We start from the raw sequence: 25,145 nt of genomic DNA on the forward strand, positions 1-25,145 counted from the left end.
TCTTTTTGTTGCTGGGATCCATCATCTTCATGCTAAATCACAAGTGTTTGTAGGTATTGTTTTCTGTGAGCTGAATGTGTAACTTGAGAAAGGTCTCTGCAGAGTTGGCATATAAACTAAATGTTGCAGTTAGACTGGGAAATTGTACCATTTGTCTTCCCACAGATATACCCTTTTTTGAGGTTGAAACCAACCTAGTTTTCTCATAGGCTATGCCTACAATGAGCTTAGTTTATAAGGACAGATGAATGGACAACTAGCTATAATGAAGTAAGTCCTGTGTTGTTGGATGACTATTGGGATGAGGGTAAAGCAGACTTTACACTTGGATTTTCTAGAAGGCCTCAAGGAACTTGCATTTGAACCGGATTTGTGTGTTCGACAAAATTCCAAAAGGCGAAAGATGTTTGGTGTCAAGCCTCACTCAGTTTCCTATCTCTGCTGTTACAGTTTGGATCCCCAATACCTTTTAAAAGGATATCTGGTATAGTGAATTTGGTGATTCCTTTTTAAAATTTTTAGTTATTAGGAAGTGTTCTTGAATGGATAGTAGTTACAACCTTTGATAATATTGGGGTTTTATTTCAGGATTTGCAATAAAGTAACAATCACAGTCTATAATAAACTTTGCCAAGTGGTAGTAATTTGAAGTTGCACTCAACTGTTGACTGAAAATAAGTCAGTTATGTTAAGCCATAGGAAATTGCCAGTAGTGGACCATTTTTGACCCACGAAAAGTGGCAGTTTCCTATGGCTCAACCTAAATACATTTTTAAGTATGATCATTTACTCTAGAAATCCAAGCAAGAGCCTAATAATCCAGAAAATAAATCCCTTATTTCTTGATGAGGGATCTACATTAAGGAAATATATTTTGTAAGAAGGGTTTATTATTTATCAGTGGATTGCTTTAGATTCAGAATCATCTGTACCTTCCATATTACTACTTCAAGTACTCAAGGTATAAGCTATAATGCAAGCTATAATCTTTGTAAGAGGATTTCTACCAGTCCATTTGGCTTGCCTTTTTCTTCCTCTGATAATCTGAAGATTGTAGACACAGGTGTAAAGAATTGGGATTTTCTGTGTACCTAACCCAGACATTCCCAATGTTGTAGGCAATCTTAAAAGACAGAAAAACGCAAGGGCAAGAATATTTTTCACTGACATTACCAGTATTAAAGCCCCACTATTAAGTATACTAGTGAATAGCTTCTTAAATTTGTGTTCCAGTGATTGGTTTGTTTTTCTTGGAGTGAAATTAGATATTTTCCAAATATCTTGTACCTCTTTTACTTGGACTGTCAAAAGTAATTTTTTTTTAAAAAAGAGTAGTACAGAGAATAGTTTTTTGTAGGTAAACGAATTTGTCTTGTTGCCTGGAGCTTTTGCCTCAGCCTGGTTGAGTTTCATTTTTTGACCTGCCGTTATCAGATTGTAAAGAAAGAATCTGAACGTTATGTTTGAAATTCCATTAACTGTAACTGTACTGAATGAAGTAACAGCAAGTGTTAACATAATCCAGATTATACCTAAACACTTAATAGTGGACCTTGTCCATAGTAATTGGACTAATTGATAACACTGGATAAGAAGCCCCCCCCCCTTTTTTTTTAAAGATTTAATTATCTGGTAGTGAAAGAGAGTGTGGGGAGAGACAAGAAGGAGAGAATCTTAAAGCAGACTCCGTGTTTGATCCCTTAACCCATGAGATCATGACCTGAGCTTAAACCAAGGGTTGAATGTCTTGATCCACTCAGGTGCCCCTGTATAGAAGCTCTTCCTATATCCTGTTCCTAAGGCAACAGTTAGCTGTAAGCAGACACAGTGAACCCTGAACAACAGTGCCAAAATAAAAAAAGCAGAGCTTAGGTCATTGAAGTTTCCTGGTACTGTTATTCTCAGTTCAGGATTCTTTCTATAACCAAAACCCACTCTAGCATTTTAAATAGTGTTTTTGTACTTTACCTCAATTTAATTTTTTTCTATCCCACTCTTCTCCCATTTGAACAGAATTCTGTATTCTAGCCAGAACTGTGGAAACTTAAAACCTGACTTTCCAATTCTAAATGATCCATTATGCCTGAGTGAATTTTTTAAAGAATTATTTCTGATGCAGGGTTTTAAGGTAGGGCATACATTTTCAATATGCTGAGTACAGCTTTTTAGTGTGGCACAGTTCAGCATGCTTAGGGTTTTACTCTTGTGTTAGATGTTAGTTAATCTAATACCTTCCAATTAGTGGTTTTCTAGCTGCCTTTTTCTAGCTACCCTTTTTGCTTTCGTTATAAATTAAGGTTAGTAGAGAAAACCTTTAATCAAGCTTCTAAAATTAGAATATATGAGTATTCCACCTGTTTTTTTTTTTTAAAGATTTTTTATTTATATATTTGATAGATTGAGAGAGGGAACACCGAGGGAGTGGGAAAGGGAGAAGCAGGCTTCCCGCTGAGCAGGAAGCCCAATACGGGGCCCAATCCCAGGACCCCTGGGATCATGACCTGAGCTAAAGGCAGAGGTTTAACAACTGAGCCACCCAGGCACCTCTCCACCTGTTTTCATGCAAGTTCTCAATTGTTTCTTAAATGGTTTGGGTGTTCTGGGATACTGATTTATATAACTATATAATTTTTTTTTTTTAATGCTTCAATAGGTATTCCCATCATTTGGAAATCTTGAAGGCAAGATAATTTTCCTAAAATTCTAAGAGTGGGAAAAGACTTAACTTCTAGGACCACTCATTATAGCCCACTTTTATTACCAGCAAAGCAGTTTTTTACAAAGCAGCATAGGACTCCTATAGTAATGTCAACCCAGAAGCAGGGAAGGCAAAATGGAATGGACAAAGAAGGGGAACTAAATCTCTGCTTTGTGAGATTTAACATTAAGGCTGTGGATAGGAATTTCTTATAACCTACATATTCAAGACTAATACAGGGAGAACCGTGTTACAAATGAACACAGTAAATTGGAGAAGACCCCTGGGCTTGCTTACAGTTTCATTAGTTCAGAGTAACCGCTGAAATAATTTGTTCTTTTTGGTTCCCTACCCATAAAATGTGGAGGAACCCTCACTTTTTAAGTTGGCCATTAACCGATGCGAAGACAGAGGCCTAAGCATGTAGGTAGTATACTCAAAGCCTGGCTATTACTAAGTTTGACTTGAAACCTGCACCTCCTATCTGTTAGTGCTGTGTGCATACCTACCTCCTTGAAGAAGAAAAAGTCTGAGTACCTACTGATAAAAAGGCCCCAAGCCAAAGGTGTAAGGACAACTCTCAGACTCAAATTTCATTACCACGAAGGGATACATCCCTGGTTACCAAGTTTGTGACAGGTATCACAGTGCAGGTTAACAACATGTGGACTTCAGGTTTGAGAAAGATCAGCATTAACTTAACTGAATATTGTTTTCTTACTTGTAAAACATACTTAAATGTTTGCTTATAGTACAACGCTAGTACACCGTAAGTAGTCAGTAACATTACACATCAAGTATTATGTTTAAAAAAAAAAACATTAAAAGATGAAGGCTCTCTCACACAGATCATACTTGAACCATTTACCCACTATGTTCTAGACCTCTCACACAGGTGACTTTTTCCCCAAGAAAAATGGTAGGTTTGGCTCATAATCTACAATGAACTGTGGATTCTTCTACTTAAAGGTAAGCCTAGAGGAAATAAAACATTACTATGACAGAAAAATGTGCTATGTTGTGCTCCTGAGTGTTATTTTGAAGTATTTTTCATTGTCTTAATAGTTGCTTTAAAACAGGTGTGATATTTGCATTAAACACCTGAAAATATACCCACTACATGATGTTTTCCCTTTTAGGGTTAATGCTTCATTGCCTCTGGGTATATTAGCCCATAGTTCCTATTTGTCTTTAAAAAATTTGCTTTTAACTTTTAATTGATAATATCTCTTCTTAAATTTGATTAGTCCAAAAGACTGAAACAAAAGTTAGTAAGGCAAAATAGAGCCTCATTATTAGCAGATAATCTTATTTGCAAATTTACCTGTTTGCTAAAATTTGTAATCCCCAAATCAATACTCAAGGTACTTTCCTGCTCATTTGTGGACATGCAGAGAGGTGAAAATTTTAAATCACCCAATGCCCAAAAGTTATGCTTGCCTTATTTTACTATACTGTTGATAAACATCCCTTCTGTGGTCCAGTTAATGCTGAGTTTTTCACATTTTTGTGCTTATTGGTGATTTTCCTGTTTAAGATGGCCTTCAAGCCTAGTGAAATGCTGCCTAATGTTCCTAAACACAAGAAGTCTGTGATGTAATGACAGGAGTTAGTGCTGGCTCTAAGCTTAACGTTAATGAATCAACATAAGGTGTCTTTACTTAGAAACGTATCAAATAAGGTTAAATATTGACTGGCTGATAAAAACATGACCCAGAGGTTCAGAGGAACCTTTATTTCCCCTATGAACACATGGTTCAGTATTTGCTCATTTCAGTGTTCTCAGTTAACTTCATAAAACATTACTATTTTGAATAACAGTGTACCTTCATATCCCTTATCCCTAGAAATAACTAGAAAGATTTATTCTACATAAAAGCCATGGCTGCATTAAGCTGGTGCTTTCTCCTGCTCTAAATCTTAACAAGTAGACTTAATCAGATTTTAAGGAAATGGTGGAAAACTAAAGAACAGATACCACCCAAATCTGAAGTGCCAGTAAACACATTCCAACACCAAACAGGATTACTGCCACTAATCTTAACTGACCTTGAGAGTCCTGTATTCTCCATTAATAAGAACTTTTAAGATGGTAAAGTTCAGATGATAGGTAGTATGACTTACCATCTTAGAGCTAATGATAATATTCCTGCTAGAGGCCACAGACTTTTACTTCAGATGTCTTCACATGTCCTCTGGTTCAGATCCTTCTATATTTTTTGTTAGACCAATGGTCTCAGCCACTTACCATAAATGTTACTTAAATATGACTTTATAAATTCTCTCAGTAGTCCACGCTGAATGTTTTCCATAAATGAGAGCATATCAGTTTTTAGTTTTGCTAATTATGTTTAAGCTTGATAACAAATGCAACAACTTACATTAAAAAACCCCCAATAATTTATAAACTTTCAGTTTAAGTGGCTAGTTCAATACAATGTAAATACTTCTTGAGTAGAAACAAGGCCTCTGCTGTCAAATCTTACACTGTTAACAGTTTTTAATGTATGAAATCTAAGTTCTGTCAATTATATATAGATAGGGATATAGTTATATTTCTTAACGTCAAAGCTGTGGCTAAACTCACTTTTAAATTTAAGGTTCCAAGCAGTGGGGTTGATTTTCTGAACTTTGAGCAGCCTTTTCTCCCAATAAGATGAATCCCTCCTATAACAACCTGTGTACAGTCCATCAAGGGTCACACTGTATTTTAATTACCAATTTTTCAGTGTAACATTAGATTGGGGGCTCCTTCAAAGCCAGAGAAGGTCTATTTCTATTCAAATGGTATCTATCTATAATAACTGATGTTAAATCTCCAAATATTCTATGTGATTTAAAATCCTCACGTTCAAAGAAAAAACTTCTACTAATCCTTTGGTTTAGTTTGTACTAAATCATTTTTAAAATTTGTAGCTTTGAGGCATTTTATTATAAAAAGCTAACACTCGTATACATAAACTAACAAGAACTTAAAATTCATCACACATTTACTTCATTTTTTAGCTTGACCTTCTAGTAAATCTTTAGCTTCATTGATTTTGGCTGCTATATAAGGAGATCCTCCTATAGGAAGAAAGAGAAAAAAGGAATAGTTTTAATATGGCTTCTCAACTTCTGCTCGGTGAAAACCTATTGTTTCAAGGATCCCTACTGCTTATTTTGGAGGTGTAATTAGCAGAAATGGTATTTTGACTTTTTAAAATCACCATGACACAGCAACCACGTGACCAAATTGTAATATATTTGGCCAATGGGAAATGAATTCACATGAAGATTTCCACATAAATGGCACCTTTAAAAACTTGAACTGATAGAAACAGAGTTTTAAAAAACCCCACATTTGTGACCTTGAAATAGTAAAAGTTACTATTTATTAGGATTAGAAGTCGTAAATGAACATGAATTTATTGTACCACGTTACTTTGAAAACATGGTTCTCAGAGATTTCTGAGTTTTGTTGGAAAGACCCCACTCTTTTTCTCCCTTCAGTTTTTCTCTGTTCCTGTTATTGTGCCTTCATGATACCTATGGGTGCTTTCCTACTACTATCCTGGAGCAATGATTCTCAAGATGTAGTTCTCAGAGCAGCAAGCGTCAACATCCCAATAAGAAAATATACCTTTATAGGCTCCACACTAAATGTAAACCAGAAGCCCTCCAACAGAAGCTAAATTTTGTAAAGGGGGCTAATTCAGTCTGAAACCAAACAATCACAGCCATGTTTAAACTCCAAACATTCTTAATGAAGGGCCTATCCTTTTTTGAGCAGTGGAACATGGATTTTACGTCTGTAGTTTTGTATTCCTAGTAATTTTTTGCTTTCAACACAGCCAAGTCTGCTTAGAAATGTATCACGAACAAATCTTACAGGTTTCTAAACAGGTAACCTCTAGTTCAAAGGTCTAAATGGACAGAAAAAAACCTAAATTTTTAGTTTCCTTAACTGAAACTTAACATTTCCTTTAATAATATAGACCCCCCTAACCAAAACCTGCAATATTGATAGTATTTAAACTAGAAGTCATACTTTATCACTATTGCAGATCTGAAAATGGTAATGCTTATCACTACTTTAAAATTAACAGTAGTTACTAGGTAAGCTTATTATTCATAAATTTCTCACTCAGGATTTATTCTTTTAAGACACTGGAAAATGGATGGATCCAGCCTAGGCAACAGTGCTCACACAGAGATTTAGGCATTTCCTTTGGAATAGCCAAGAATTAAGTTATTCCACTAGTAACAGTCACTTAAAAACATGTACAAGAATTTAATGACTACTTACCCTTGTCTGGGTGATTTAAAAGCATAATTCGTCGATGAGCATCTCTTATTTTTCCTTTATTGGCAGTAGGACTAATTTAAAAAGAAAAGGATAGAGTTTACTTCTGGATCACATCAAAAAATTGTACACAAAGGCTAATTAAAGTGACTGTGAAACGAGTCAACGTCGACACAACACTATGAAAAGTGGTTTAGGAACCTCTTAACCTGTAAGGATGATGAATCTTCTGAATGAGGGCACTAAATAGCTCCTTAGGAAAATGAGGCTCTTTTTTTTTTTTTTTAAAGATTTTATTTGAGAGTGAAATAGCACAAGAGGGATGAGGGGAAGGAGCAAAGGAAGAGGGAGAAGCAGACTCCTTAGGGGGCAGGGAGCCCGAAATGGGGCTTGATCCTAGGACCTGAGGCTTGATCATGACCTGAGCCAAGGCAGACACTTAATCAACTAAGTGTTGCCCCAAATTCAACTAAGAATGCCCCAAATAGGGCATTCTTAAAAAATTAGTTGAGGGGCACCTGGATGGCTCAGTCGGTTAAGTTTCTGACTTAACGATTTTGGTTCAGGTCATGATCTTGGCGTTCTGGGGTAGAGCACTGCCCTGGGCTCTGAGCTTAGCACAGAGTCTGCTACTTCTCCCTCTGCTCCTCCCCACCCTCATGCGCGCGCTCGCTCGCTCGCTCTCTCAAAAAAATACTAAAAAATTAGTTGGACTTTTTAAAAGGAAAGCATGTTTAAGTATCTGGAAATGGAGATTTTCACTACAAAAAAATGTTATAACAACACTGTGCGCTGCTATTATTGGTTTAAAAGCCTATCTTTCAATGAATTAAAAAGTGCTTATGTGCCAGTGTGCCTTCTCATTGGACTTTTGTAGGGAGTGTTCAGATTTTAAAATGCATGTAACACTTTTATGACTGTTAATAAAAGGTCTTTTTATATTTGCTCATAGTTCCAGAGTTGTAGAAAAATGTTACAAATATTAGAAATTATTTACCTTATGCCTAGTATTAATGCTGCTTCTCGTTTTGTCATTTTGGGTTCAAACCCACCTCTATAATAGCCACCACTGAAGGCCTGAAAGAGGAAATGCATTCATAAAAATAGATTAGAATAAACAAAATTGTTAAAAGTGTTAAAGTGGTCTTAGCAGAAAAATTTAGACATTTCAGAGAACCTTAACTATAACTCTTGCAGCAGCATTTTAGCTTTATAAGTAGCAATGAGTATTTTAATGATCATTAAACATCCATTTTTCTTCCCCCAGAAAAACTATCTGAAAAATGTAAGACAAAAGAACAGTGTGCTTCAAAGCCAGTTCTTGGAATAAAGTTAGCTGTGCTATTAGATAAAAATTTGATCTAAGAGGGGCACCTGTGAGGCTTAGTCGGTTAAGCATCTGCCTTCGGCTCAGGTCATGAGCCGAGAGTCCCAGGATGGAGGCCAGCATCAGGCTCTCTACTTAGTGGGGAGTCTGCTTCTCCCTCTGACCCTCCCCTCTTTTGTGCTCTCTCTCTCAAATAAAGTCTTTAAAATATCATTTAAAAAATTTGATCTGAGGGGCGCCTGAGTGGCTCAATTGGTTAAGGACTGCCTTTGGCTCAGGTTGTGATGCCAGGGTCCTGGGATCAAGTCCCACATTGGGCTCCTGCTCAGTGGGGAGCCTGCTTCTCCCTCTGCCTGCTATTCCACCTGCTTGTGCTCAATCTTTCTGTGTTTAAAAAAAAAAAAAAAAAAATCTAAGACTATGATTATATGTTAGAAAAACAAGTGCTTTAAGAAAAGGATTTGGAGATCTTTTCAGATGAGTGGTTCAAGGGTATTTTGAGGGTAAAGGTTAACTACTAAAACAAGACTTTTAAGATATGTATTGAGAAAATCAGGCTACCAGCTCCGCTGACCTTGTTACATCAGAAATCATATTGGTAAAATCTACCATCACCTGGGGCGCCTGGGTGGCTCAGTGGGTTAAAGCCTCTGCCTTTGGCTCGGGTCATGATCCCAGGGTCCTGGGATAGGGCCCTGAGTCGGGCTCTCTGCTCAGCAGGGAGCCTGCTTCCCTTCCTCTCTCTCTGGCTGCCTCTCTGCCTACCTGTGATCTCTGTCTGTCAAATAAACAAAATCTTTAAAAAAAAAAAATCTACCATCACCCTATTCTGTCACATTCAGTCACAAGAATAAAAATAAGTACTGAACAAGGTGTTACAGCCAAACACCAAATCCACTCATACTCTATAGCCTACTTAACTCCAGTTACCCAAGAATCTTATTAGGTAGTGCCAGGGCCACACAGTTAAGATGGATCACTTCAGATCCCTAGATCATTCCATGTTTGTCGGTGCAGAACAGATAAGGCACGTATTTAGACAAATGATGAGGTGAATAGTATCTAAACAATAAAGTGATAGTAACTTTCATGATACTAGAATTGTTAATGCCTAAGCCCCAAGTCTGTCATATAAAACATTTGATTTTTGAGGATAACATTACAAAGCTCAGAATGTCTAAACCCTCTTTGTCGGAAGCAAGAGAAGGGACCCAAAGCAATCTCTTAAAACTTCATGGATGTTTGGAAATTTACCCTCTTCCAAGTGTGACTCTAGGCTTCAAACACAGGCAGCAAAGAATTAGCAAAAATGTTAAGTAAGTCTTACAGATTTTGGTAGACTCTGAAAAACTTGTTTTACTTGAGGCTCCATATGTTTCATGGCTTGCAAAACATAACGGCCTAAAAACAAAAGCAATAAAATAATTAAAAAATCTCCAACCTCCCCTACTTCATTTCCACTCCCAAATCATAAACAAACCTGCAAATCCTGCAGCAGCAATGGTCAGTCCAACTGCTACCACTGTACTTGCCTGGTAAGGGGAAGCAGAGTAAGTAAGTGAATTCTGGAATTCTCATCCTTCCCTATCATACCCGTTGTCCCATCCCAAACTCTTAAGTTTTATTTCAAAGGGAGAAACAACTTATAGGGAGAAAATAGTCTGCCCATCATCCTTTAAAAGGACTGCAACTTTTATCTCCAACTCATTGTAAAGTATGGGATTTTCACTGTGAAAGATAAGAGCGAGAGGATTTGTTTAATTTACTTTTACAACAGTGAAGAAGATGACTACCATCCCCTTGAAAACCTCTTTCACCTCAGGGCAAATGAAGCTACATTAATGTTCAATCAAGAACAATGGAAATAAAGTTTCCGCTAGAGAACTATTTAAAGTCACTGCAGAATTCTGACATGTTTCAACGATAAACGTGGGCTTACCTAGAAGACTAGCTTTTCACAGCACCTTTGGCACTGTGTCGTCTCACCCTCACTGTACGGAGGCCCAAATGTATTCAGGAATCGAGAAAAGATGTGTCGGCAAGGGCCAAGGAGAAAGATACAGCGAAGCAGAGAAGTACTGTGAGCTGTGTCAGGGGAAGGGCAAGTATAATCAAACGCGTTTCCACTAATCACTAAACCGCGCGGACGACGAACCAGGGACTGGAGTCCCCTGCAGAAGAGCCATGTAAGAACATAAAGGCCCTCAAGGATTGTGTCCTGGAGGGGTTTGGCTCTCTGGGGCCCTGCATCTGCAGCCCAGAGTCGCAGTGGGGACACAACCTCGGCTCCCCTCCTCCGAGGTCGCGACTTGAGATTGAGTCCTGGGCCTGAGTGCTAAGGAGACCAGAAGGGCGACTCACCATGGCTCTGGCTTGGCTCCCCGGCCTCCACCGAGAGTGCGGTTCATCCCAGCCCCAAGGCCGTAGCCACCAATTCCCACTCCTCCAACAGACAGCAACGCGGCCACCACCAACAGATACAAACCGCCCAAATACAGGAGGCCCAGGAAATACGGCAGTAGAGGCCGCAAATAGGTCGGAAAACTGTCGTAAAACGGGGCCGCAGAGGGCCAGAGGGGAAAGGGCGTTCAAGCAGTGGGCAGGTGCAGAAAACGACTTCAGATTGGTTGGTGGGTGGGCGGATCGCCTCCTTATTTGGGCTCCTAGCTGGGGCTTCTGTGTGTTTTGCCCTTTGCTACGGGCCCGAAGGTGTTTGGAAATTCCTGTGGGCGAAGGTATTGGTGCAGAAGGGCGAAAACAAATACTGTGTAACCTTGCTCAGAACGCGTTCCGACCCCTGTTCCCCCTCCCCTCACTTTTCAGCACTTGCATTCGCCTTTTATTTTGTTTATAACTGACAGGGGTAATGAATATCCTTAAAAATGCCGTAACGGTTGCACCTTGAAGCTAAATAAATATGTGGCAAGCCAGTATGGCAGACGAGAATATGTCCCAGCAAACCAAACCGACAAACCAAAATGTGTTTCAGGGGCGCTCGGTAGCATTCTTAAAAGAATTTAAAAGAATTACTTAAAAGAATTTTATTTTAATTTGTGACTTGACAGGACCTTGTGTAAGTATTTAGGGTTTTGTAGAATGGAATTATCACTTCAAAGTCAGTTAATATTCTGATCATGGGATTCCCAAATCCCCCACAACTGAAAAATGCTGTTTAAAATTTCTCTTTCTCTCCTCAAAAACTAGGGTTTGGTTTTGCCATTACAGGGCATCAGTTTCATATATCCCTCCATAAATGCTTGAGAAGAGGAAAGTAATGGAGACATTAATGGAAGTTTAACAATGTTTGGATGATCAAGTAAGTTTGGAGTTGCTTTCCACTTAGAACTTACAAAGTATTAGCAATCGGTTTACACTGCAGTGAAATTCTGCTTTGACGAGCTGGTTGCATACTAGACAAGTATGCAAATTTGCTGGCTTTGTTTTACCCATCTGTAAAAAGATTCCGCATTTGGGCCTTTAAGAATTCTTCTAGCCCTGCAATTTTTTAATGTAATTTATTGTTAACCAAAATTTCTTATGTAAAGGATTTTTATTATGTATATTTTTGGTATGCACAAACTACAGCACATAGCTTGCCCGAGGAACAGGTTAACATACAGAAGCCCAGTCTTAGGAAACCAAGGATAGGCAATGTAGGGAGATACTTGAAATGGACAGGGCTAAAAAAAAAAAAAAAAAAAAAAAAAAAAGAAATGGACAGGGCTGTTTGTGGAGGCAAGTCAAAATAGATGTACAACCTAGTTCTTTCACTAGGGTGGTATGACTTTGGATAAGTTATTTCTGTCTCTGAGTTTTCTCATGTGTAAAACAAGGGTAATGATGACTACCTCACCAAATTTTTGTGAGGATTGAGAATTATGTACATGGTATACTCTGCATGTCATTATCACTTAGTGTGTTGGCCATTATTATTATGAGGCATGTTGAAGTACGAATTGGTGTGCAGAGGCCCTTCCAATTCTCATACCTCACTCATGGTTGTAAGTCTGATAATCTTCTCCCTTCCCACTAAGGACTTGGAAGGAAGCTATAAAAGTAATCTTTTGAAATTTCCACAAACTGATGAATGGATAATCATTCCTTGCTTCTTCTAGCTTCTGATGACTGCCAGCATTCCTTGACTTGTGACACATCACTTCAATCTTCAAGGAAGGTCAGTATCTTGAAATCACTCTCTACTCTGTCTTCATATTGGCTTTCTTTGTGTGTAGATTCTCCCCTTCCTCCCTTTTAAAGGATACATATAATTGGATTTAAGGTACAATCCTATAATCCTGGATAATCTCCACATCTCAAAATCCTTAACTTAATCATAGCTGCGAAGACTTTGCCATATAAGATATCATTTACAGGGGCACCTGGGTGGCTCAGTGGGTTAAAGCCTCTGCCTTCGGCTCAGGTCATGATCCCAGGGTCCTGGGATCGAGCCCCACATCGGGCTTTCTCCTCAGTGGGGAGCCTACTTCTTCCTCTCTCTGCCTGCCTCTATGCCTACTTGTGATCTCTGTCAAATAAATAAAATATTTAAAAAAAAAAGAGAGAGATATCATTTACAGATTCCTGATTTTAGGACCTGATCTTTTGGGTGGCTTTTATTTAGCCTATTACAGAGAGTAAGAAAAGACAAAAGAGAGAACTTGTGGGATAAGAGAATGAGAAAGGACTCGGCTCAATTTCTTCTCCCAAATTTGCCAGTCAAGTAAATCACTTCTTAGGGAGGAATAAGTGAGAGGTGAGAAGTGTTCTTGATTGTGCCTTTCAAATATTTCTTGACCATGACTCTTAATAAGAAATACATTTTATATTGTGACCCAGAGAACAAATACATACTTGGACACACACACACACACACACACACACACAGAAACACACACATATGCACGCACAAATACACATTGAATTTGATGTGTATTTATTTGTTTATTGTTACTTTTTTATGACTAGCACATTTTTTTGTGTGCTTGAAAGGCAAACATAGTTTAGGGCATACAGCGAGAAAGTGATAAAGGTTCTCCAATAGAGGAGCAACTCCACCAAAGATTTATAGTAATAGGTACAATCTATTCAGAGCTCTTAAATAGGAATATGAAAGAATCTTCAAAAGGAAACAAGTCCTATATAATTTTGGGGACAGAACAGCAGCCTTGTCAGGTTAGGAGGACTTGACATTGCTAAGTCACTTTCTGCATTGATGCTATATTGCCTTCTTCACCTTTCTTTCTTGGTAATCAATTTATATTCTGGGACAGCTCAGTGGAGTAGCTCATTAATATGTATCCATAGAGCTCTGAATCTTAAGTGCTATGTTCTATCACTAATAGGAATCCAAATATCAGTGAGATCATTCTTAGGTGGGTATAGCCATGAATTCCCACGACCACTTAGCCTGAAATGAAAATGACACTCTCAAATTAGTTTAAATTGTTATGCACAATCAAAAGTGATTGTTAGAGATGATCTCTCAGAGTGATTTAACCTATCATTACTTTTATTTATTTATTTTTAAAAAGATTTTATTTATTTATTTATCAGAGAGAGAGAGAGAGAGAGCGCGAGCACGAGCGCACAAGCAGGCAGAGTGTCAGAGGAAGAGGGAGAAGCAGACTCCTGGCTGAGCAAGGAGCCCGATGTGGGACTCCATCTCAGGACCCTGGGATCATGACCTGAGCCAAAGGCAGCCGTTTAACCCACTGAGCCACCCAGGTGTCCCTAACCTATCATTACTTTTAGACCTGTATTTTAAAAAAAGCAAATGAGGGGCACCTGGGTGGCTCAGTCAGTTAAGGGCCTGCCTTGGACTCAGGTCATGATCCCAGAGTCCTGGGATCCTGGGATCCTGGGATCCAACCCCTCGGCAGACTCCCAGCACGAAGTCTGCTTCTCCTTCGCCCTCTGCCATGCCCCGTACTTGTGCTCACTCACTGTCAAATAAATAAAGAATCTTTAAAAAATGAGTAAAAAAAAAACAAAACAGCGAGTGACTTGAGTAGAACCTGAAAGAAAATGACATAAGACACATGAGAAACTATGGGATTACTTAGAATATTAGTAGAGCTGCAAATATCTTTAGAGAAAAGCATCCTTTAGATAAAAGCCTCCTCCATTTTGTTAAAACATACTGCTCTGATCCATTCCAAGCTGATGAGTTTGCTGAAACCAGAGGTGATTCAGGAAACTAGGTAGTCTCCTGCTTTCTGCAAGTCCAAAGCAAACTGCTCTGTCTGCATGTCTTGCATCCTGAGCCCTCAAATAACTGCTCTGTGAAGTTAACAATGTCAGAATTCTGATTTGCGTTTCTTGTTCTAAGATATTGTTGGCAAATAGTTTGTGCTTTTCCTTTCTTTTTAAGAATATGAAATGGATGTTTAATTCAGCATAGAAAAAATGGAGTAAATGTTCAATAAAAGAATAGTTACGTAATTTGTTTCCTCCTCTGTAAAGTCAAAGTAATACTAGTACTTCATTGTATTGTTTTCAGAATGAAGTTAGATAATATGTGTAAAGCATACAGTATCTAAATAACATAACTGCTCAGGGAGCATACTATTTTTACTTCAGCTTTTCTCCTCAACCCTATATTCTCTAATTTAGCCCTTCCCAGCTCAGGTCAAAGTTCTCTAACCTGGCCCCACAATTCTAGAGAGTCTCATTATTCTTTCAATTTTAGGCTCCAGTGAGATGAGGTTATTCTGTCAACCCAATAGATACCAAGGAAATATATTCCTCTAGGCACCTGGGTGGCTCAGTCAGTTAAGCATCTGCCTTTGGCTGAAGTCATGATCCCAGGGGCCTGGAGGGGAGCCTACTTCTTCCTCTCCCTCTGCCTGCCGCTCCCCTTGGTTGTGCTCTCTCCCTCTGTCAAATAAACAAATAAAATCCTTAAAAAAAAAAAAAAGGAAATATATTCCTCTGCGTCGTATTTCTCACAAAGATGAGTTCTGCTGCATTGTTTTGTTTTTCTGATGGCCCCGAATCCATCTTCAGCCACAAATTACCAACTCTAAGGAATTAGGGCTGCTTGCCTACATGCCTGATTTGTCCCTTTTTCTTTTGATGGCTACTTTGTCCAAGTTTTCATTCACTTCCTTTCCCTTGGGATTATGCTTTTCTTTTTTGTCCTCTCAAAGAATACTTAACATCAGAGTTTATTTTTCAAGGATTAAAAAAAGCCAAGTTTTCTCACAGATTGTTAAATGATAGTTTGTCTTGCCAATGGCTAAGCCTTGAGATAACCAAGAGACAAATTTCTTAAAACATGATATGTTACAGACGCTTTCTTGCAGTTTTGAAATACAGCCTTCTAAGTCTCCATATTCAATCCAGTGGGTTCCAAAATTATCTAAAATGTTTTAGTTCAGTTTGAAGTAGATGTTGGGTGATATAGTCAGTTCTTCTTCTTCTTCCTTTTTTTAAAAAATATTTATTTGACACGGAAAGAAACAGCCAGAGAGAGAACACAAGCAGTGAGATTGGGAGAAGGAGAAGCAGGCTTCCTGCTGAGCTGGGAGCCTGGTATGGGCATCTATCCCAGGACCCTGGGATTATGACCTGAGCCGAAGGCAGACACTTAACGACTGAGCCACCCAGGCACCCCTAAAGTCATTTCTAAGATAACCAAACTGGAGAAAAATTATTAAAACTTTATGACTAGATCTGGTCTTAGACTTTTTGGTAAGTTCACTTAAAATAATAGGATTGTTGCACGTGGCAAGGAAACAGAACTTCTGACAAGCTATATGTCAGAAATCTTGGATGGATTTGTGAAAAAAGGCAAACTTAAAGGCCCATGCATGGCTTTATCTTATTATCTTGTAGAGGCTGTATGGGTGAGAGGATAAGACCACCTTTCTGATGCAAAAGAACAACCTCTTCCTCTTTTCTGTCTGGACTTGGAGCAGTTCTGTGACCTTCTCCCTTGCCACATTATTTACTTTCCTCGCACCTGGAAGCCATTGCTCTGCTGGTTTTGGAGTATATTCAACCAAGAATTATGTTTCTCTTTTTGATACATTAATCATTCATCCGATGAAGCTTTTGGTGTATTCCTTTGTCTTTGTCATCAACGCCCATTGTACTTGAGCAAGTTTTTCCTACCACGTCTTCCTTTGCATTCAATAATTCCTTTCAAAGTTTCTTGATCTTTAGCTTTTCAAGTGTTATATTCACAGAAACTGTCTGAAGGGTTTCTGGGTGTATCCCGCAGCCAAACTTGCTGATCATTATTTGATGAACTGTTTCTTCCATTTTGCTTATCCTTTTCATTGTCTCTCTCTCTTCTTAGATAAGCTGTTTACACCTCTTCCAACATTCTTTGTTAAGTTTTCGTTGCTTGGAATTTTCCTCATGGAGCTGTACAATTTGTTCTTACGACCATCCCAAGGAATGGTTAGAAAAGACCAAGGTTCCAGAAAGATCATTAGGTATTTCTCCAAATACTGCACGTTCAATCCAGTGGAGCTTGAGTGGAATCACAACTGGCAGTTCATTCAGGTACGTCTGCATCTCTCATTGGTAAACCTCTAGGGCCTTCTTCACTGCATTCAGGTTATTTGCCACAATTTTTATTTTTTTGGATAGTGTCATATTCCTTTTTGAGGTTATTGATAATTTTCTTTTCTTCAAAAGAAAATTAGCATCCAGCCTTTCTCTTAGAGTTGAAGGGCCAGGTCAAAAAGACCCATATCACAATTTGTTGGGCAAATAGAATTATCAAAAACCTTATCATGAGATTCATATTCATCCTCATCACTTTCCCAGGTGGATTCTTCTTCACTTGATTCACCGCTGTCATCAACATCATCAACATCGCCTCCAACCTTCTTTTTCTTCATCCACTTAATACTCTTTAAGACCTTAATGAGGAAATTAGCAAATTTATTGTTTTTTCCAATGGAAGCTTGGACGCCAGTATAGAGTACCTTTTCTTGGTCCTGGAGCTTGGAAATTTCATTCTTTTTCTCTTCCATCTTGTTAAGAGTTTCATTTATTTGCCATTGCATATCTGGTTCCTCTTTGTCTAATGAATTAATGTGCTCTTGAAGTACATTTTTGTTTCTCAAAATTCTTGAGGAGAAACATTTCTTGAAATAATGTGATATGGTGCAGGTCAGATCATTTCTTCTGAATATCTAGTTTTAGTTTCTGATGCCTTGGTAGATAGAGTTCTGCATCAAAAGCAACAGTTCCTTGATCCTGTTGGTCAAATACTGTTGCATGTACAAGTGTTGAATCTCATCCCCTTTCACAGTCTCCAGCTTCACGTCAGTTGGATCTGCTTTTTCAAATTCCATTAACTTTGGAGTATCTAGGCTGAGTGTTGATGCCTTTGAGGATCTAGACAATGAATCTCGTGTCATCAGAGCACTGTCCTTTCCAGAAGAGAGTCTGCGGAGTCCTCCATCTGAGCCTACAAGACACTGCCTTTTCATCCTGACACTTCATCTGCTGTTCCTTAAAACTAGGAGAGTTTCATCATCATACATCTCTTTTCTGGAATTTTTCTGGGTATATCTGGGGGATTTGGGGAATAGAAATATGCTTGGATAGGAGAAGAATTGACTGACTGCTCTTCAGTTCTTGTACCGGGCACTGTATTTCCTTGATGACAGCCACTGTGAGGTCTTGGAGAGAGAGGATTCACCTGCTCATGTGCATTCTCTTTGAGGACCACGGGGTCTAGCTGTCCCAGTTTCTCTTTCTTCTTGGTGGCATTTATTCTCATATGGTGAGGTATCTTATAGTCTCAGGCTGTCTTCAGATTGAAGTCTTTCATATACAACTGGGTCTCTTTGATGGCTTCAGCATCTTTGGGATCTTCAAAGTTATCATCAGGTTTACTCTTCTACAGTTCCATTCTTCTTTTTTTTTTCCACCATTGAATCTTAAGTTGGGTCCCTTTCAGCTTTTAATATGTTTCTTCCTTTTCTCAATTTGATTTTCCACCATAATTTCTCTTAGGATATGAAGTAGAAATTTCTTACCATTTTCTTTTTTTTTCTTAATTGGCATATAATGTATTATTTGTTCCAGGGGTACAGGTCTGTGAATCATCAGTCTTACACATTTCACAGCACTCACCATAGCACATATCCTCCCCAATGTCCATAACCCAGCCACCCTGTCACTACCCCCCAACCCCAGCAACCCTCAGTTTGATTCCTGAGATTAAGAGTCTCTTATGGTTTGTCTCCCTCCCGATTGCATCTTGTTTCATTTTTTTCTCTCCCTACCCCCCACAACTCCTGCCCTGCCTCTCAAATTCCTCACATAAGAGAGATCATATGATAATTATCTTTCTCTGATTGACTTATTTTGTTCAGCATGATACCCTCTAGTTCCATCCATGTCACAAATAACAACATTTCATTTCTTTTGATGACTGCATAGTATTCCATTGTATATATATATACCACTTCTTCTTTATCCATTCATCTGTTGATGGACATGTAGGTTCGTTCCATAGTTTGACCTTTGTGGACTTTGCTGCTATAAACATTCAGGCACATGTGCCCCTTTGGATCACTACATTTGTATCCTAGGGTAAATACCCAGTAGTGTGATTCCTGGGTCGTAGGGTAGCTCTATTTCCAACTTTTTGAGGAACCTCCATGCTGTTTTCCAGAGTGGTTGCACCAACTTGCATTCCCACCAACAGTGTAGGAGGGTTCCCCTTTCTCCGCATCCTCACCAGCATCAGTCATTTCCTGACTTGTTAATTTTAGCCTTTCTGACTGGTGTGAGGTGGTATTTCATTGTGGTTTTGATTTGTATTTCCCTGATGCCGAGTGACGTGGAACACTTTTTCATGTGTCTGTTGACCATTTAGATGTCTTTGCTGAAATGTCTGTTCATGTCTTCTGTCTATTTCTTGATTGGATCATTTGTTCTTTGGGTGTTGAGTTTGTAAGTTCTTTATAGATTTTGGATACTAGCCCTTTATCTGATATCTCCCATTCTGTCAGTTGTCTTTTGGTTTTGTTGACTGTTTCCTTTGCTGTGCAAAAGATTTTGATCTTGATGAAGCCCTAATAGTTCATTTTTGCCCTTGCTTCCCTTGCCTTTGGTGATGTTTCTAGGAAGAAGTTGCTGTGGCTGAGGTCGAAGAGGTTGCTACCTGTGTTCTGCTCAAGGATGTTGATGGATTCCTGTCTCACATTGAGGTCCTTCATCCATTTTGAGTCCATTTTTGTGTATGGTGTAAGGTAATGGTTCGATTTAGTTCTTTTGCATGTGGCTGTCCAATTTTCCCAACACCATTTGTTGAAGAGACTGTCTTTTCCCATGGGACATTCTTTCTTGCTTGGTCTAAGATTAGTTGACCATAGAGTTGAGGGTCGATTTCTGGACTCTCTCTTCTGTTCCATTGATCTATGTATCTGTTTTTGTGCTAGTACCATAGTGTCATGATGATTACAGCTGTGTAATAGAGCTTGAAGTCTGGAATTTTTCATTTTCAACATTCCTTTGGCTATTTGAGGTGGTTCCATGTAAATTTTAGGATTATTTGTTCCATTTCTTTGAAAAAAATTGATGGTATTTTGATAAGGATTGCATTCAATGTGTAGATAGTTCTAGGTAGTATAGACATTTTCACAGTATTTGTTCTTCCAATCTATGAGGATGGAACATTTTTCCATTTCTTTGTGTCTTCCTCAATTTCTTTCATCAGCACTTTATAGTTTTCTGGGTACAGATTCTTTTTCTTTGCCTCCTTGGTTAGGTTTATTCCTAGGTATCTTATGGTTTTTGGTGCACTTGTAAATGGGATTGACTCCTTAATTTCTTTTCTTCTGTCTTGCTGTTGGTGTATAGAAATGCAACTGATTTCCATGCCTTGATTTTATATCCTAACACTTTTCTGAATTCCTGCATGAGTTCTAGCAGTTTTGGAGTGGAGTCTTTTGGGTTTTCCACATATAGTATCATATCATCTGCAAAGAGTGAGAGTTTGACTTCTTCTTTGCTGATTTGGATGCCTTTAATTTCTTTTTGTTGTCTGATTGCTGAGGCTAGGACTTTTAGTACTATGTTGAATAGCAGTGGTGATAGTGGACATCCCTGCCGCGTTCCTGACCTTAGCGGAAAAGCTCTCAGTTTTTCTCCATTGAGAATGATATTTGCGGCGGGTTTCTTCATAGATGGCTTTGATGATATTGAGGTAAGTGCCCTCTATCCCTACACTTTGAAGAGTTTTGATCAAGAAAGGATGCTGTACTTTGTCAAATGCTTTTTCAGTATCTATTGAGAGTATCATATGGTTCTTGTTCTTTCTTTTATTAATGTATTGTATCACATTAATTGGTTTGCGGATATTGAACCAACCTTGCAGCCCAGGAATAAATCCCACTGAGTCATGGTGAATAATCCTTTTAATGTGCTGTTGGATCCTGTTGGCTAGTATTTTGGTGAGAATTTTTGCATCTGTGTTCATCAAGGATATTGGTCCGTAATTCTCCTTTTTGGTAGGGTCTTTGTCTGGTTTTGGGATCAAGGTAATGCTGGCCTCATAAAAAGAGTTTGGAAGTTTTCCTTCCATTTCTATTTTTTGGAACAGTTTCAGGAGAATAGGAATTATTTCTTCTTTAAATGCTTGATAGAATTCCCCTGGGAAGCCATCTGTCCCTGGGCTCTTGTTTGTTGGGAGATTTTTGATGACTGCTTCAATCTCCTTACTGGTTATTGGTCTCTTTAGGTTTTCTATTTCTTCCTGTTTCAGTTGTGGTAGTTTATATGTCACTAGGAACGCATCCATTTCTTCCAGATTGTCAAATTTTCTGGTGTATAGTTGCTTATGTTATGTTCTTATAATTGTTTGTATTTTTTTGGTATTGGTTGTGATGTCTCCTCTTTCATTCATGATTTTGTTAATTTGGGTCCTTTCTCTTTTCTTTTTGATATGTCTGGCCAGGGGTTTATCAATCTTATTTATTCTTTCAAAAAACCAGCTCCTAGTTTCGTTGATTTGTTCTACTGTTTTTTTGGTTTCTATTTCATTGATTTCTGCTCTGATCTTTATTATTTCTCTTCTTCTGCTGGGTATAGGCTTTCTTTGCTGTTCTTTATCCAGTTCCTTTAGGTGTAGGGTAAGGTTGTGTACTTGAGACATTTCTTGTCTCTTGAGAAAGGATTGTATCGCCATATATTTTCTTCTCAGGGCTGCCTTTGCTGTGTCCCACAGATTTTGAACCGTTGTGTTTCATCTCATTTGTTTCCATGAATTTTTTCAATTCTTCTTTAATTTACTGGTTGACCCATTCGTTCTTTAGAAGGATGCTCTTTAGCCTCCATGTATTTGGGTTCTTTCCAAATTTCCTCATGCAGTTGAGTTCTAGCTTCAGAGCATTGTGGTCTGAAAATATGCAGGGAGTGATCCCATTCTTTTGTTACCAGTTGAGACCTGATTTGTGACCCAGGATGTGATCTATTCTGGAGAATGTTCCGTGTACACTAGAGGAGAATGTGTATTCTGTTGCTTTGGGATGAAAAGTTCTGAATATATCTGTGATGTCCATGTGGTCCAGTGTATCATTTAAGGCCTTTATTTCCTCGTTGATCATTTGCTTGGTGATCTGTCCATTTCAGAGAGGGGGGTGTTAAAGTTCCCTACTGTTATTGTATTATTGTTGATGTGTTACTTTGATTTTGTTATTAATTGGTTTATATAGTTGGCTGCTCCCATGTTAGGGGCATAGATAATTAAATATCTATGAATATTTAATCTTGTTGGACGGACCCTTTGAGTATAGTGTCCTTCCTCATCTCTTATTATTGTCTTTGGCTTAAAATCTGATTTATCTGAAATAAGGATTGCCACTCCAGCTTTCTTTTGATGTCCATTAGCGTGGTAAATTGTTTTCCACCCCCTCACTTTAAATCTAGAGGTGTCTTCGGGTCTAAAATGAGTTTCTTGTAGGCAGCATATTGATGGGTTTTGTTTTTTTATCCATTCTGATACCCCATGTCTTTTGATTGGGGCATTTAGCCCAATAACATTCAGGGTAACTATTGAGAGATATGAATTTAGTGCCATTGTATTGCCTGTAAGGTGACTGTTACTGTATATTGTCTCTGATCCTTTCTGGCCTACTATTTTTAGGCTTTCCGTTTGCTTAGAGGACCCTTTCAATATTTCCTGTAGAGCTGGTTTGGTGTTTGCAAATTCTTTTAGCTTTTGTTTGTCCTAGAAGCTTTTTATCTTTCCTTCCATTTTCTTTTTTTTTTCCACTTTATTCATACACATTTAATTAAGATGAAATAGACATAAACCATAAAGAAAAAAATCAGGATAAAGTGTCACTTCCGTTTTGTCAGGAGGGGTCAGGAAATGGAACAAATTATCTGGGAAACATCCTAAGACCATCCCAAAGTAGTGAGGTTACAGAATGTCAAAGACAAAATTAGATATTATTACACTTAATCTATATATGAATAAAGGGAGTCAAAAGTTTATCCTATTTGGTATAAGAATTTTTACATTTAATATGTAGTGAAGCATTTCTCAGAAAGTAATACCAGAAATTTCTTTTAGAAGAAAGAAATTTCCATTACACAATTGACTAGAAAATCTCAAATGCAACTAAGCAGCTATGCTAATGCTCAGTATGTACCATTACATTGTTCTGGGATAGTGTACATTTATTTCCATTTAACACAGAACTGCATTTTGGGTTTTAGAAAGGCAGCAATAGTTATATTTTGTTTTTATTCTAGATGCTTAACACAGTTAAGGTGACAGTTGAAGCGTATTAAGTAAAGTTAGTTATAATTAAATGATGATCAACACAATCTCTAGCAACCTACATACACTGTATAATGCTTACATGGAATGAAACCAGTATACTTAAGTGGTGTTTTACATGCACAGAAGTGCGTGTGCACACACACACACAGAGAACTAAAAAAACCATCAAAAGCAGTCATTCTACATGTACTATGGTTACACATTAAAAATACAATTATACCATAGAACTAAAGTAATATAAACAGCACTATTAGACATGTAAGATAAAAGTGATTGGTTCTAACACAGAGCTAAGTCTGTATCAGTCATTGTAATCATAAGGGCTTGTAAAAGCATCAGGTTTATCCAGGAGAAAAACTACTCTGTGAAAATCAGTAAATTTGTCCAAAGTTTCACATCTGTAAAACCAGGTTAAGGCTACAATGATCTTGAAGTGTGAACAAGATATCCAATCAAAACAGTAAGATTCCCAGCCATAATGTAAGATAGAAAGGTCTTCATGCAGCATATGCTTTCTGGCTTCTGGAAAGCGTAATATAAAGTTAAGTTGCCCAAGAAGTAAACTGGAGTTCAGTGAAGTGTCCATTGTGCCATGACTTTTAAACCTCAGGAATGATTTGGTCCATCAGGCTTTTCATAATGCGTGGTGCCATCCATTTAATAATATGTTCAAAGATAAAAGCAGGCATTATTGTAATAGTAACTGTAGTCTCAGATATTGACAGTATGTCTGCAGTTTAAGAATCCTTCAGCCCAATGACATTTTGCCCATTGACGTCACAGATGTTATGTTCTCTGAGAAGACCATTTCTGGCTGCAGGACTATCTTTCATTATGGATGTTATCTTTCCATTTTTAAAGATAAAGCCAACATGTCCAGTACTATCCTTGTGCATGGTAACTGTCCGTTCAAAGGGGCTGTCATGAACAGTCATAGTAATCTTCTCTCCAAAAACCTGTTTGAGCACCTTGTGTGCTTTATCAGAGCTCCAGCCTGCACAGTTTTCCCCATTGATCTGGAGTACTTGGTCCCCAAATCTCAGACCAACCAATGAGGCTAGAGAATTTGCCTGGACCAGCTGGACAAATATATCTTTATCTCTTGATTTAAGCCTGAGACCAATTTTTCCATCTTGATCCTTACACAAAGTGACTTCACGAATCCCTTGCTTAATTTCTGCTGTACGAATTCCAACATCATTACCAGTTACAGGAGCCACCATATAGTACATACTGGAAGGTCTTGCTACCAACTGCCCCTGAACTGGTGCTCCCAGGACCACGGCTATATTTGCACGGATTTCTTCTTCATTTAAACTCAAGCACATGTACTGGGAGAGCTGCGGATACAATTTAGGGTATAGATTTCCACCCACTCACCGCTGTTGCTGCCCCACTGCCTCCAGTAACTCTCTCCTTCTATTTTCAATGATAGCCTCGCTGGATATAGTATTCTTGGCTGCATATTTTTCTCATTTAGTGCTCTGACTATATCATGCCAGTTCTTTCTGGCCTGCCAGGTCTCTGTGGATAAGACTGCTGCCAATGTAGTATTTTTACCATTGTATGTTACAGACTTCTTGTCCTGGGCTGCTTTCAGGATTTTCTCTTTGTCACTAAGCCTTGTAAGTTTTACTATTAGATGATGGGGTGTGCACCAAATCTTATTGATTTTGAGGGGGATTCTCTGTGCCTCCTGGATTTTGATGCTTGTTCCCTTTGCCATTTTAGGAAAATTCTCTACAATAATTCTCTCCAATATACCTTCTGCCCCCATCCCCCCAGTCTTCTTCTTCTGGAATCCCAATTATTCTAATATTGTTTCATCTTGTAGTATCACTTATCTCTTGAATTCTTTCCTTGTGATCCAGTAGTTGTTTGTCTCTCTTTTGCTTAGCTTTTTTATTCTCCCTCATTTGGTCTTCTGTATCACTCATTCTCTCTTCTGCCTCATTTATCCTAGCAGTAAAAACTTCCATTTTTTATTGCACCTCATTATAGCTTTTTTGACTTCAGCTTTGTTAGATTTTAGTTCTTCTATTTCTCCAGAAAGGGCTTTTATTTCTCCAGACAG

At 38.3% G+C, this 25,145-nt stretch overlaps 1 protein-coding gene and 1 pseudogene across 2 annotated transcripts; both read right to left on the reverse strand.

Annotated features, from left to right (window-relative positions):
* Window positions 1-3,264: 3,264 nt before the first annotated feature.
* On the reverse strand, window positions 3,265-10,860 carry DNAJC19 (DnaJ heat shock protein family (Hsp40) member C19). Its single transcript, XM_080804247.1, has 6 exons — window positions 10,672-10,860; window positions 9,791-9,842; window positions 9,638-9,711; window positions 7,981-8,060; window positions 6,987-7,057; window positions 3,265-5,764 (listed from the first exon to the last, which is right to left on the reverse strand). Exons 1-6 carry the CDS (start codon window positions 10,672-10,674, stop codon window positions 5,694-5,696), a joined length of 351 nt encoding a protein of 116 aa, XP_080660373.1. The 5' UTR covers window positions 10,675-10,860; the 3' UTR covers window positions 3,265-5,693.
* Window positions 10,861-23,670: 12,810 nt separating this feature from the next.
* LOC308343215 (syntenin-1-like) lies at window positions 23,671-24,435 on the reverse strand (annotated as a pseudogene). The gene has a single exon. The product of its transcript is annotated as a syntenin-1-like (transcript).
* Window positions 24,436-25,145: the final 710 nt, after the last annotated feature.

Source organism: Martes martes (genome assembly GCF_963455335.1).
Source record: "Martes martes genome assembly, chromosome: 1".
Classification (NCBI taxonomy): Eukaryota; Metazoa; Chordata; class Mammalia; order Carnivora; family Mustelidae; genus Martes; species Martes martes.

What these genes read in the sequence shown, in the direction of transcription:
- DNAJC19 (XM_080804247.1), bottom strand. An exon ending in TGCTGCTGCAGGATTTGCAG is followed by an intron (nt 9,712 to 9,790) that starts GTTTGTTTATGA and finishes TTTTGTTTTTAG; the next exon opens with GCCGTTATGTTTTGCAAGCC. An exon ending in GCATTAATACTAGGCATAAG is followed by an intron (nt 7,058 to 7,980) that starts GTAAATAATTTC and finishes TTTTTAAATTAG; the next exon opens with TCCTACTGCCAATAAAGGAA.